Source organism: Halichoeres trimaculatus, unplaced genomic scaffold (genome assembly GCF_033239565.1).
Source record: "Halichoeres trimaculatus isolate MK-OKI-2021-1 unplaced genomic scaffold, fHalTri1.1 fHalTri1_scaffold_22, whole genome shotgun sequence".
Taxonomy (NCBI): domain Eukaryota; kingdom Metazoa; phylum Chordata; class Actinopteri; order Labriformes; family Labridae; genus Halichoeres; species Halichoeres trimaculatus.
Window position 1 is genome coordinate 15,969,844 of NW_027437200.1, and position 12,273 is coordinate 15,982,116.

Sequence of the window (12,273 nt, forward strand, 5' to 3'; positions counted from 1 at the left end):
ATTTTCACAATAAAACATTAGATATTTATGACGTGAAATTTATAGTAAATTTTACAAGCTATACGATGTAACCCCACTGGTCATACTTTTCAACATCTGCATCTATCAAGAGGGAGAAAGGAACAACATTGATTGTTATGTATGTCCTCCTATGGTATACAGAGCGTGGTATTTAGTGAATCCACAATTAGACCTTTGATTAAATCCTCTGATCCTTATGTGTAATATGATTTTGTTGGGTTGACAGACACAGCCTTCAACATTTAGGAGGCATGGAAAAAACAGAGTAGCATAAAAATGAAGGCAAGTCAAGTCTGTTTCTTCAATATTGACAAGGAAACTCAATGCTGTACATCAAAACAATACACAATTAATAATGCTGTTACAGACTAAAAAGCTATTAATAAATCAAGATATAAAAAAATAAATAGATAAACAAAACCAAAAAAAGGCTGAATACATAGAAATAAATACAGTAAAGTACGTAGATTAATGTACAACTACCATGCTTTTATTTTGAAAATCCATACAGGATATCCTGTTCCTCGTTCTGGCTGACTTGCCGCTGCTGATTTTCGCACGAGCGCGACCACTCATGAGCTGCTTGTACGAAAAGTGAGCAGCACTTGAGCCTGTGTGGTTAATGGAGACGACAGCTAATCAGAACATTGGTATCTGCCGATATTATTAATTGTAAGATATCGCGAGAGTCTCGCTAATATGTAGTTTTAAAAGTGTTACTCTAAAACCGGATGCTTTAATTTTTTACTGAGCGGGAGAGAAGAGTTAAACGGCTCGCGCGAGGAGGCTGAATTTCGTACAGTTAGAAATTTGAACTTTGTGGAAATATGTAACTGTGACAAATGAGATTAAAACATGGAGCAGTCGGCCACTCTCGACATAGAGACGTTAAAGGTAAGAAGACTATGTTAAAATGTTCTTTTCTGGAGTAATTTAGTTAAAAAGGAGCAACTTTCGAAGAGAAATTAACGTTAGTTTGACTCGGGAGACTTATGACGCAACAGAAAATGAGAGTTTGATTTCTCTGTACGGGGCAGAACTGGAGGATACTTCACGGACTTGTTTATGAATAATTTATCCGCGTATTGTGTTGTTTTATTCAACAGTTCAAACTCGAGTTTCTCTCAAGTGCTCGCCGCAACAGGTGCACTTCAATTGTTGCATTAAAAATTCGGGCTAATCAAAGATGAATGTGAAGCGTCTGCTTACTGCTCAAGTCTTGCAGTGTTTGCATCTCTCTCCAGGCGGGAACATGATGATTAATAACCGCTGACCAGCGTTCAAACACCTCAGGAAGCCTGTCTGGAGTTCTTTACATATCCCCTTCCTGCACTGTACCTCATTTTCGATGCATTCACCTCTTGAAGAATCAGAGTAATGTGACAGCTTATGAATATTCCTCCTGCTTGGTTTCTCATTATCATTCCAGGCTATAGCAGCGGGGAGGCACTAACCTCTGGGTACAGTGAATGCATCGCGTCTCCTGTGCTGCAGTGCAAAAGAAAAGAGGCAGCTCGGTGTCAGGGAGCCACACAGCACTGCTACTGTTCAGCTGTGCACTGGGGGAGATCCACTGGCCCTTAACACACACACATATGCACACACACACGTGCACACGCAGAGCTCCAAGCTTAGTTGTGACTCACACTTATCAGCCAAGAAGTGACTGATAAGTGTGAAATCATCAAGTTCGCCTCTTCGTAACAATCCACTTTCTTTAGATTTTTTTGTCACTTTAATTTTGTTGATAACACTCAGTTTGATACCCCCCTCTCCCCCTCCCTTGTGCGTTAGACTGATGAATGCAAATGACGCCTATGGGTGCTGTCCAAAACGGCCCCGTAGGCTCTCCGAGGATTTGCCAAGGGATTAGCAGAGAAAGCTAGTGTACTGTGGAGAAGTGTCTGTCTGTTTACATCAGCAGTTTGCCCGAGCCATCATCAACACCGGGAAGGGAAGAAAATGACAGAAGCAAAAAAGAAAAAAAAATCACAAGACTCAAGAAAACCTGGGATAATGAAAGATGCAAAGGTGGAAGTGCGACGAGGTTTGTTGCATACTTTTTGCATCGCCGGGTGTGAATGTTTTCATGAAAATGTCATCAAAAGGAGACCTGTGTGGGAGAGAAAAAAGGGAATTCTCTCTGAACACCCCTCTTCAAAACAAGTCTGTGATGTTTTCTTCTCTGATTGAACGGCTGCAACCTTTGCAGACTTTTTTTTGGAGATCTTTGATCCCTGTCCGTCTCCTTGCATTGAGGTTTTCAGCTCAAGGAAGTGGACGAGCATCCACCCATAAAGGGCAGGCAACCGCACAGCGAGAGATGAAGCCATCGACCAGCTGCGCCGCTATTGTAACTCCACCAGAGATGATGGAGCCAGAAAAATTGGATTTCACGTCTTAAGTGGAGCGCCTATTGACAGCCGCAGCCTCACCCACATGCTTCATTGTCACATCAACAAAAATGTGAAATGGCTATGTCAATGCATTGAGTTGCACATTTGAGGAGTATAATTGCCTTCCCTGTTTACAGCTGTGTGTTCAGGCCTCTCCGTCTTCATGATGGGATTTCTGTCAAACTAAAACACCCGGACGAACCTAAACAAACAGGTGCTTTGACGCTCTATGTCATGATTGCGTCCACTCTTGCTGCCTCAGCGATTCTGCAAGGGCCGCACAAGAGCAAGCTCCACGGTCATTAGTGCTCCTCAAATGTTTTCTCACCTCCAGCTGAGGCGGCCCTGCAGGGCCCCTGAGCGAGGCAGCTCTTTGCGATTTGCTGATTAACATTATCAGCTGTTGATAACGTCTCATTTTCCTTCATTAGGGGCTCCTCAGCTGCGTTTTTGCTGCCTCTGCTGCGTGTCGATGTTTGATCGAAACAGCATGTAGAATATCACGCTGCACGCTAATTGGTGAAGATGAGTTGTGCCGGTGGAGCGAAGGGGCTGCTGGGTAATTGCCGACTTCGGCTGGATCCAGCTGTACCGCCAAAGCTCTGGAGACCCCCTTGTCTTCTTCCTGTGAAAAAAAGGGACAGTGACACAGATATCAACACAGACTTAAAGGAAGTGAGTGATGAGGACGAAGACTTTCTCAACAAACCTGTTCTGATGTGTTGAGAAAGCTGTTTTTAACTTTGTACCTCAGAGGAGCAAGTTTCTGTGTGGGTGTTTGAGTTTCTATTATTAGAAACAACATGTAATCAGGACTGTAGGTGGAAAAGCATCCACAGCTTCGAGTGGATTTCACAGCCATCTGTTGGTGGTAATCCGTTGACACTCATCTCTAACATATTGTGATGATTTCTCCGTAGATAAGGCTGCTGCTCAAAATGGGCCACAAGAATTGTTTCCACAATGAGTGCAGACTGGAAAGTGCTGTAGTCTGACTGGAGGGAGAAATAGTTTTTAGATTTAGTGAAGTTTGAATTGTTCTCAGACTTCTTCTCGCCACACGGTCCAATATGGTCTTGATCAAAATGCAGATTCCGGTGTCTTCACTGCATAAAGAAGTAAAGTTATTCAGCTCTTCTTCAAACATCTATCTGTCTGCATTGAAAAAGTTATATCTTCTGGAACAAAATTTTTCTGCTTTGACACATTAATTTCTTTTTCTGATTCGTATGGCCAAAATAAGCTAGAGTGCAACCTCAGTGTAACTAAACTTGGACTCACCAGAAACTGATAAACAGGTGCTGCTGACGAAGTCTCAGGCTGTCAAAACGTATTTTATTCGTTCCATTTAATCACTGATTACCAATAGTTAAGGATTTGTTTTTCTGCCTGCTGTGCCTTCTTTCTTCTTGATGATTAATGTAGCTACATACCTCCAGAGTGTTGAACTGGTTTTTCCTTCTGTAGAGCCCCCTGCATTGCATCCTTTCATACTCTGTTCTCTGTACAGTCTTCCCATTCAAACATGAGTTAAACAATGTAAATAAGCACATTATGTAAGAATTTAGTTTCATGTTGTAATTTAAAACTGATATGTGAGGTTTAGATAAATTGTGATAGAACATTTTAATCACAACTAAAATGACATAATTTGTGTTTTAAGACCATTTTTAAGACTGTAGAAAACCCCCAAAAAAGACTTGGTAAAAAACAAAAAATTGTAACATGAATAGGGGAATAGGAGTGGGTACCTTTCACATTTGAAACAATACGATACTGGTGCCAGGTGCCTGGCAATTAGGGATTGGTAATGCATAAGGTACTTTTATAGGTACCGACCGAATTCATTCAAAAGTACCGGGTACTGATTCATGTAAAATCAAAAGGTACCATGTTTAGGTACCTAAATGCAAACTTGTGACTGTAAGGGAGTGGAAGAGTAGGTGATTTTACATGCTGGACATGAACACAGCATTACAGGGTTATATATAAAAGAATAAATATGTTAAATAAAAATAATTTATATTTTATTATTGAAAAAATTGATATATTTTTTCCATCTATGCACACAAAAGTACAGAAAATTGGCACCGTTGAGTACCGATACCGATTGCCAGGTACTGGGAATTGGTACCGTATCGTTTCAAATGTGAAAGGTACCCATCCCTACTGGCAATCGGTATTGGTACTCAATGGTACAAATTTCTGGTACTTTTTTGTGTTTATTTGGTAAAAATATCAATTTGTTTGATATTTAAATGCACTTTTTTTCAATTAAACATATTTATTCTTTAAAATATAACCTTGTAATGCTGTGTTCACGGCCAGCGTGAAAAATCGCCTACTCTTCTATTCCCTTACAGTCACAAGGATGCATTTAGGTACCAGGTTTTTTGACAAAATTTGGTCGGTATCTATGAAAGTACGTAACTCGGTACTAGGGCTGCACGATTATCGCAATCGCAATCGCAATCGCAATCGCAATGTCAGCACATGCAATTATGTAATCGCAAAAGAGGATATCGCAATCGCAATCGCAATGTCAGCACATGCAATTCAGATTTTTCTCCATGATAACCAAGCAAGTCTGTAGACTCATCATGACACAACTTTTTTTAGTAAATCACAAGCACAATCGCAATCGCAATATTGTCCACCTAATCGCAAATCGCACCTTTTCCCCAAATCGTGCAGCACTACTCGGTACCCATCCCTAAACATGAAATCTGTTCTGCCAGCTTTTGCGAAGCCGTTACCTACTAACATAAGTCAGATTATCAGAGCGTGTATGCTCGGCTCTCTTGCAGTCCCTTTATTTCAAAGTGCTTGGATTGGGTGGCTTTAAAATTTTGCTAGACACAAAGAGCGCATTACTTTAGACTCGTCAGCTGAGCAGAAAGCAGAATGAAGAGACTGCAGTTTAACAACAGTGTGCCAACAGGAAAATAATATGTTTACGGCCAATTGCGATAAATCCATCAACTCCACTTAATTGTTAGCCAACGACCAGCTACTCAAAAATACATGACCAGATTTGGTCTAATGAGTAACAAAACTTCTTAACTTAGTGGTTTAGTACCTTTACTCATGCATTATCGAAAAACACAACAAGCAGAGTTTTCAGCGACAGATAAAACTAAAGTTGTGTGATTGTGTAATTTATCTCGTACAAAAGTTTGATTGAGTTTTAGAATCTTTAAGTGAATTTCACACTCTGCACTGAAGGATAATACAGCTGTGATCTAATCCATTCTCTCTTTCAGTGCGTGCTTTGTGAGGAAAGTAGAAATCTAATTCATTATTTGGTGTATGAATGTATTAACCTGATCTCACTGAACCACTGCTGAATTTTTCTTGAACAATATGCATGAGGACACATAATAGTTTTATACGCTGATAATGGAGGGGCTGGGGTTTGCAGGAGGCATTTCAGGTACAAGAAACCAGATGGATAAGATCTTTTTTTTGTACCTGGTTACATGGCTGACTGATCTTTGCCCCTTTAAAGGGATAGTTCACATGTTTTGACACTGGGCTCTTTGAGGTGTGAGTTTACTTCAGGCTTACTCTTACAGCCACCAAACTTTCACCACCTCTGGACTCATTTTATGAAGTTATCGCTCGTTTCACTTCAGTAATTTAGTTAAGTATCCTCTTATCTCTACCCTGAGGGGTTTTCATCATTACTGTCATAATCATCTCTCACAAACCAGAAGACACACAAGAATCCTCCGACGCAATACCAAAGTTAAGTTTGAGACAAAGAGGCGGGCCTTTAGCCTCTCTCTTACGGGAAAAAATTGTGAATTTAACAATTTCCAAAGTAAGTTCTGAATAAATTCACCACCAAACAGTGTATGCAGAGAAACAAAGGAGCTATTCAAACCAAAGGTCCCATATTCTGCTCCTTTACTGCAGTTCAATATGGATAATTGATGTCTTCATGAAATGGTTGTAACATGTTTTGGTCCAAAAAGCCAATAATCAAGCACAACAGCATTGTTTCCAGGCTCTCATAGCCCCTCTGTTCAGAACGCTCTGATTTAGTGGGCGTGGCCTTCATATGTAAATGAGCCACCACTGATACCGCCCCACTCTTCAGCGTCACTGAGAGCGGGGCCACGAGCTCCGAGTGCATAGTGTTTAGAAAACAGCGAAGCTCGTTTACTGTAACATTACAGGCTAAAACAACAGGCTAACCGCAGCTAAAGTTAGCATCCTGAAGCTAACACAGAGACAGGGGGGACACTGAGGAAATGCTCTTACATCTGCTCCACAGCATTTAAAATACTCACATTTCAGGATCCAAGGTTTGTTGGTGGATGGTTGGTAGTGCGCCAGTCTATTAGCTAGCCCTCTGTTATACTGTCCAAAGTTGGAAAAGCAGTCAGCCGTGAAGTGACCAGCACACACATGCACAGTTTTACTGAGTGTAGCTGGCACATTTCCTTGATAAATGAACTCTAGCCACTTAGTCTTGTCTTCTTCTGTGACGGGAAGCTAGTGCATGGGACTATGTGGCTGTTTACAGCCCAAAACAGAGCAGTGATGGCTTTTCAACTGTGGCATTCACCTCCCTGCTGCTGGAGAGATTTCTTTTCAGCAGCGGGGAAGGGAGTGGGTGGGGAGGGGGTTCAGGGGTATCTGCTCCGGTGGACCAATCAGGTCAGATTTGCTCCTGATTGGTCAAAAAAGGGAACCGCTGATGTCGGCAAATCCCCAAAATCCAAACAGCTCGTTTTAGGTCAGGATTTTACATTCACAAGCACTACTTAGTACAGATTTTGTTATTAAATATCACATTTTGTGGGCTGGGAGGAAAGCCAAAGACCCACAAATTTCACTAAAAGACTTAAAGTGATTTTGCATAATATGGGACCTTAAATCATGCTTATTTTAAGCTTCTGCAGAGGCTACATATTTTTTTACCTGAATAAATACAAAGTGTCAGGCCTATTGAAACTGTCCCAAATACATAAATGAGGCATTTGGTTTCTTTAGAAGCCAAAGTTTTTACTGTAATAGAATAGAATAGAACTTTATTTGTCATTGCAACAAGTGCAACGAAATTGCAAATGCGCCACAGGTGGATGCCTCCATTGAGTTGGTTGGCGTTGTGCTTGACCAGCATGCTTCACTGACAAAGTGACCAAACACCAGCTTCTGTTTATTCTGTGAACAGGCATGCTTTAGGAGGCATGCTTTAGGAGGCATGACATGACCGGTGTAACAATACATTCCAACTCTCACAAAGAAATCACAGCATCCTGAAATGTTGGAAACAGTGGGTTGCCATAGAAATTAGAAGTGCTGACATTTCCCATGGCAACAGAGGTTTGAAAATAGACTGAATCTGTCCAGCAGGGGCATGGCTGGAGGCTAAAACATTGCATTAAGGCACTTTTTTCTTGGCGTTATCTGAATATATTGAGAAGTTACAAGGCTCTCAAAGTGTAAAGTTGTAGAAGTGTCTCAAAGATGATCTCAGGTATGCGGTTTCACTAAACTTTGCGACAAGTTGTGACTGTAAAATAAATAAATAAGAAAGGTTTGTGTGAGCCAGCGTGGAGAGTTTATGTTCAGCCTTTGAGTGAGCGCCTCTCATAATGCTCCCGTCCCTCAGCTGTATCGCTGGTTAAATTGGAAGCGCTGACATTTCTAGGCCAGCGATATGGGTCATTTGTATTTGCTGCAAAGTCGCAACACCCATTTGTGAGACATCTGCCATCGCTGGCAGACACGACCCAAACTGCCGGTCCGAGGAAACAGTCGCTTAAAGAGCGGGTGAAGCTGCGAGGCTGCAGAAAACTCTCGCTGCTGTGTTTGTTTTCCTTGTTCAGGTCTACAAATTGCTTGTTCATTCATGAACTCTCAGGAAACTGTCAATTTGGTGTAACAGAGCCAGTGCCTGGACATTTTACAGTATATTTGAGTGGCATTGTAAGAGTTATAGAGCCTAAAATTGGTAAGAAAAGTACTTAAAGTTGCATCAAGTCTCAGTCATTTCTGTTATTTTCATCATCAGTCTGTCAGCTATTTTACCTTAGCCTTGAAACTCTTGAAATTGGTAAGTTAGCTTGAAATTTTCTAGATTTTGATGGAGTTTTTCTTTTGTACACCAAAAATCGAACAAGTGAAACTGTTGATATTTAGCTATTTTTTTGAAAGGCATCCCCTGGAAGTAAGTTATTTATGTGTGCAGGGAAGAAAGTCTGTTTTTAAAGGAGGCAGTTTTGAATGCTGTGTCTGGTAATGTGTGATAAACCAGACGTAAAAATCACTTTTAGCTCCATCACACTTTTTATGCAAACCGAGCCAGAGCTGTAGTAATACTAAGTCAAAGAAAAAATGAAACAATGTTTGAGCTTAATAAGCTGGTGTTGATACAGCCCAGATATTTGTTTTAAAGTGATGATTTAGTGAGGAGCATGCAACATGGTGAGTTGCTAGAAGACTGGAGAATCTGTTGGTCTCAGTTTAACCGTTAATTGGTCACATGTAAAAATTAGCGCTGGTCAGAAGCTGACCTTCCCCGAGCTCTGGCAGAAAGAGCACACATATAGGGTATATTTCACACTTACCTCCTAGGCTGAAAAAAATGTCAACATACACACAAAGCTGGTCTTCCACGCAACCGTCTGCTATTAGCCAAAGATGTTAATGTGCACGCCAGCAGACACACATGTCTCTTCAGAGAATGTGTATATGTGTGATTTTCTCTGACCTGCAACTAGAAAGGAGTTAGTAAAGAGGAGGTTATTGTTCTCTTTGTTAGTAGAATGACCTTGCCTCTGCACAGTGGAAAAATCTACACTCAAACTTATGAAAGAAACTATGTGAGTGTAAAACCTTGTGAAGCAAACTGTGTGAACTCAGTGACATTACACAAAAACCTATAAAAAAAAATGATGATTTGCATACTAAAAACATAACTACATGGTGGTTGCATCTTACCGTTGTCGAGTTTCTCTTGACTTCACTACAAACGATACTTAGCCTCCTTGCTAACGGCTACAGTGTCCCTGCCTGTCAGTGAAGTGAGTTGCGTCGTTAAAAAAAGAGTTAGAACTGTACATTAGCAGCAGTGCAGAGCAATACAAAATTGTGTCATCAGCATAAAGATGAATTTCACAACTTCAAGGAAAGGGACCAAGTTTTGGGAATCAGATAATCTGTTCTTCCAAAATGTAAGCTAGCAACTTTTATCCTTACATGTGCCCACAAGTTAGCATCTTGCTCCCATAAGATAACAATCTCAGGTAGATGAAGTATTTTTGCCATTTCACATCTCGATTTTCAGAATAGAGGAACAGCCCAGTTAGTACCATAGACTGTAGCTAAAATACCCCCGCCACAGGCACCACCATTGTAGTAGTTTGGAGCCAGAGCCTGCGCAGTAGGGATGATGAGAGGTTCAGGGAGAATCTGAGTGGAGCTGGGTGACAAAAATAATATATATATTTTTTCTTTCGAAAGTCCAATCACTTCTTGACTCTACCTCCCGACATATTTTACAATCCCTGAAAAAAATACACAAGAACGGCATCTGTCAATCATCGCTAAACGTTGCGTAAAACCTTGTTTTTAACCTCTTATAACTAATGAAAACGAAACTTTTCAGGAAAAAGAGGACATGAATACAAGACAGCCAATTGATATCTTCAAATCGGACGTGGGAAACATTTCTCCGAGGAGTATTAATTTTTTAAGGTTTGACCACAGCTCATCTGGAATGACTGGAGAGCCAAAATTTTTGACCTATACTGCAGCCAGCCACCAGGGGGAGCAGTTATTGTGGAGACCTCACTTCAAGCTGAGCAAGCATCCATTTTTTTAACGGTCTATGGTCAACACACATTCACCTTTAATCCAAAGCTTTACTTGCTTGTAGTTTAAGATTTGCCTCATAGCTACCTATAATTTAGCAGTAAAAAAATTGGAGCCTCATGTTACAACTTGCTACAAGATTATGGACTCTTATGAGTTAATCTATCTCCAGAAAATCCACTTAATAGTTTCTTTCTAATTTGTTTACCGAAGAAGAATGAAATAACTGATTGATGGAAATACATCACAGCAATGAAAAAGGCCGGAAGGTGCCTTCTTATACGTCATATACCAGCTGATCCAAACACTCACCCTAACACACACTGTAGCAGTATTCTCACGCAACCAAAAACAGTGCCTACAGTTTGTCTAATCAGTAGAATTAATCAGCTGCTCATGTTTTGTAAGAGATTTTGATTTATTGCAACAAAAGTAATAATAATCACCATCACCAGCTGAGACTGGCTCTGTACATCAGCGAGTTTCCACAGCTGTATGTGCACCCAAAGAAGTCCCAGTTTCTGCCCAGTTTCTACCCAGTTTCTTGAGGGAAAACCGTCTTTAGCTTGCCAAGTTAAAGAGTCTTTGCTTGCTGCGGCTGAGTTAATGAGAGCCTGTCAGAAAAACATACAAGCTAATGATATATGCCATCGGTGTCATATGCTAATGACATGCTGAGTGTGAATAAAGCATGCAGGTCCGGGATTCTGACTTGAGTTATGCATGAATTACAGTGCTGAGCTCTCTCCGGGGAAAAGTGTGCACAGGTGCATCTATTATAGATGTTTGTTTCTCGAAATTAAAGCGTCGATAAACTGTTAGTTGCCTCGTGGAAGTGTGAGCAACTTTGAGGATGCTGAAGGTAATAAAACATAATGTTACTGAGAATTTTATCTCAGTTTGCCCAAGTTTTATTGATGCAACAGAGACTGATGACAGGTAGCTTCAACACCAGCTAACAGGGCTGTTCGGTGACGGGGAGTCACACTGTCAGCCTGCAGTCACGATTGGCTGGAGAGCAGCCACTGCTCACCCTTGCCTGGATGAACGTACTTGACAGACATCATCCCCTCTGATCTCAGATCAGAGCTCCCATGTAGAAGCTCCCCACAGGCTGCACACTAGGACACTCTGGCACCAAGCTGATCCTTTGTCATAAAACCAGCCTCATTTTTCATTAGAGAGAAAAAACAGCAGCTAGTGTGAAAAGTCACACATAAAGTGTGCTTAACATAGAGATATCCTTTATTCAAGCCGTAAATTGCCCGCCCTGCAGCATTCCTTTCACATCTTGTGTTTGATATAGCACCATAAAAGCTGCTTAGCGCTTGTGGCATAAGAAATATTGATGGGCAGTGAAGTTATAAAGATCTCAGCCAGGGGGGAGCAGTAAACAGACCGGCCTGCAGGAAGCTGTCACTCACAGCGACTCGGCATGTACGAACACAAGGTTTCAGTTTGACAGTATGTCAACAAGCAATTAGCATTGTCAAGAAAGCCGTGACATGATATTTAATCCATACAAATTAATTTTCAGTGTTTATGCTAGAGGGAAAACTTGATTACCTTGTTACAGGACTGTTTTATTTTAAAGCTGGTTTGTTTATGTTTTGTGGATTTGTTTTCACATTTGACATGCACTAAAATGTCATCAGAGGCCCTGTTATCTGGAAAAAAGGTGTTATGTTGTACTAAAAAAGGCACATGATAATTATGTTTCTGACAATAGCTTGTGTTTATTGTTACATCGTGTGCTCAACATCTTATCTTTGTTCAGAAAGACATGAACATTTGAGCACAAGATAACTATTGTTTCCACAAGACAATTATCAATAGTGCACAAGATAATTAACCCCCTCCCATAACAGTTTATGAGCACAACATAATTTTCTTGTGTGGATAATAACCTGTGAACACTTAATGTTTTAGATGCAAGAGATATTAACATTTACCAATAGACAAGTTCCTCTTACTTCAAGATAATATCCCATTCACACAATATAGGTATCTTGTGGAGAACAACTATACT

General features: G+C 40.7%; 1 protein-coding gene across 1 annotated transcript in view; it reads left to right on the top strand.

Moving 5' to 3' along the window:
• The first annotated feature begins 575 nt into the window (after positions 1-575).
• The window catches only part of LOC141811382 (zeta-sarcoglycan-like), a 55,152-nt gene continuing 43,454 nt past the window's right edge, over positions 576-12,273 (top strand). Inside the window, exon 1 of the mRNA XM_074699425.1 lies at positions 576-915. Within this exon, the coding sequence (XP_074555526.1) occupies positions 877-915 (39 nt within the window). The 5' untranslated portion in view covers positions 576-876. The remainder of the gene's footprint in view (positions 916-12,273) is intronic.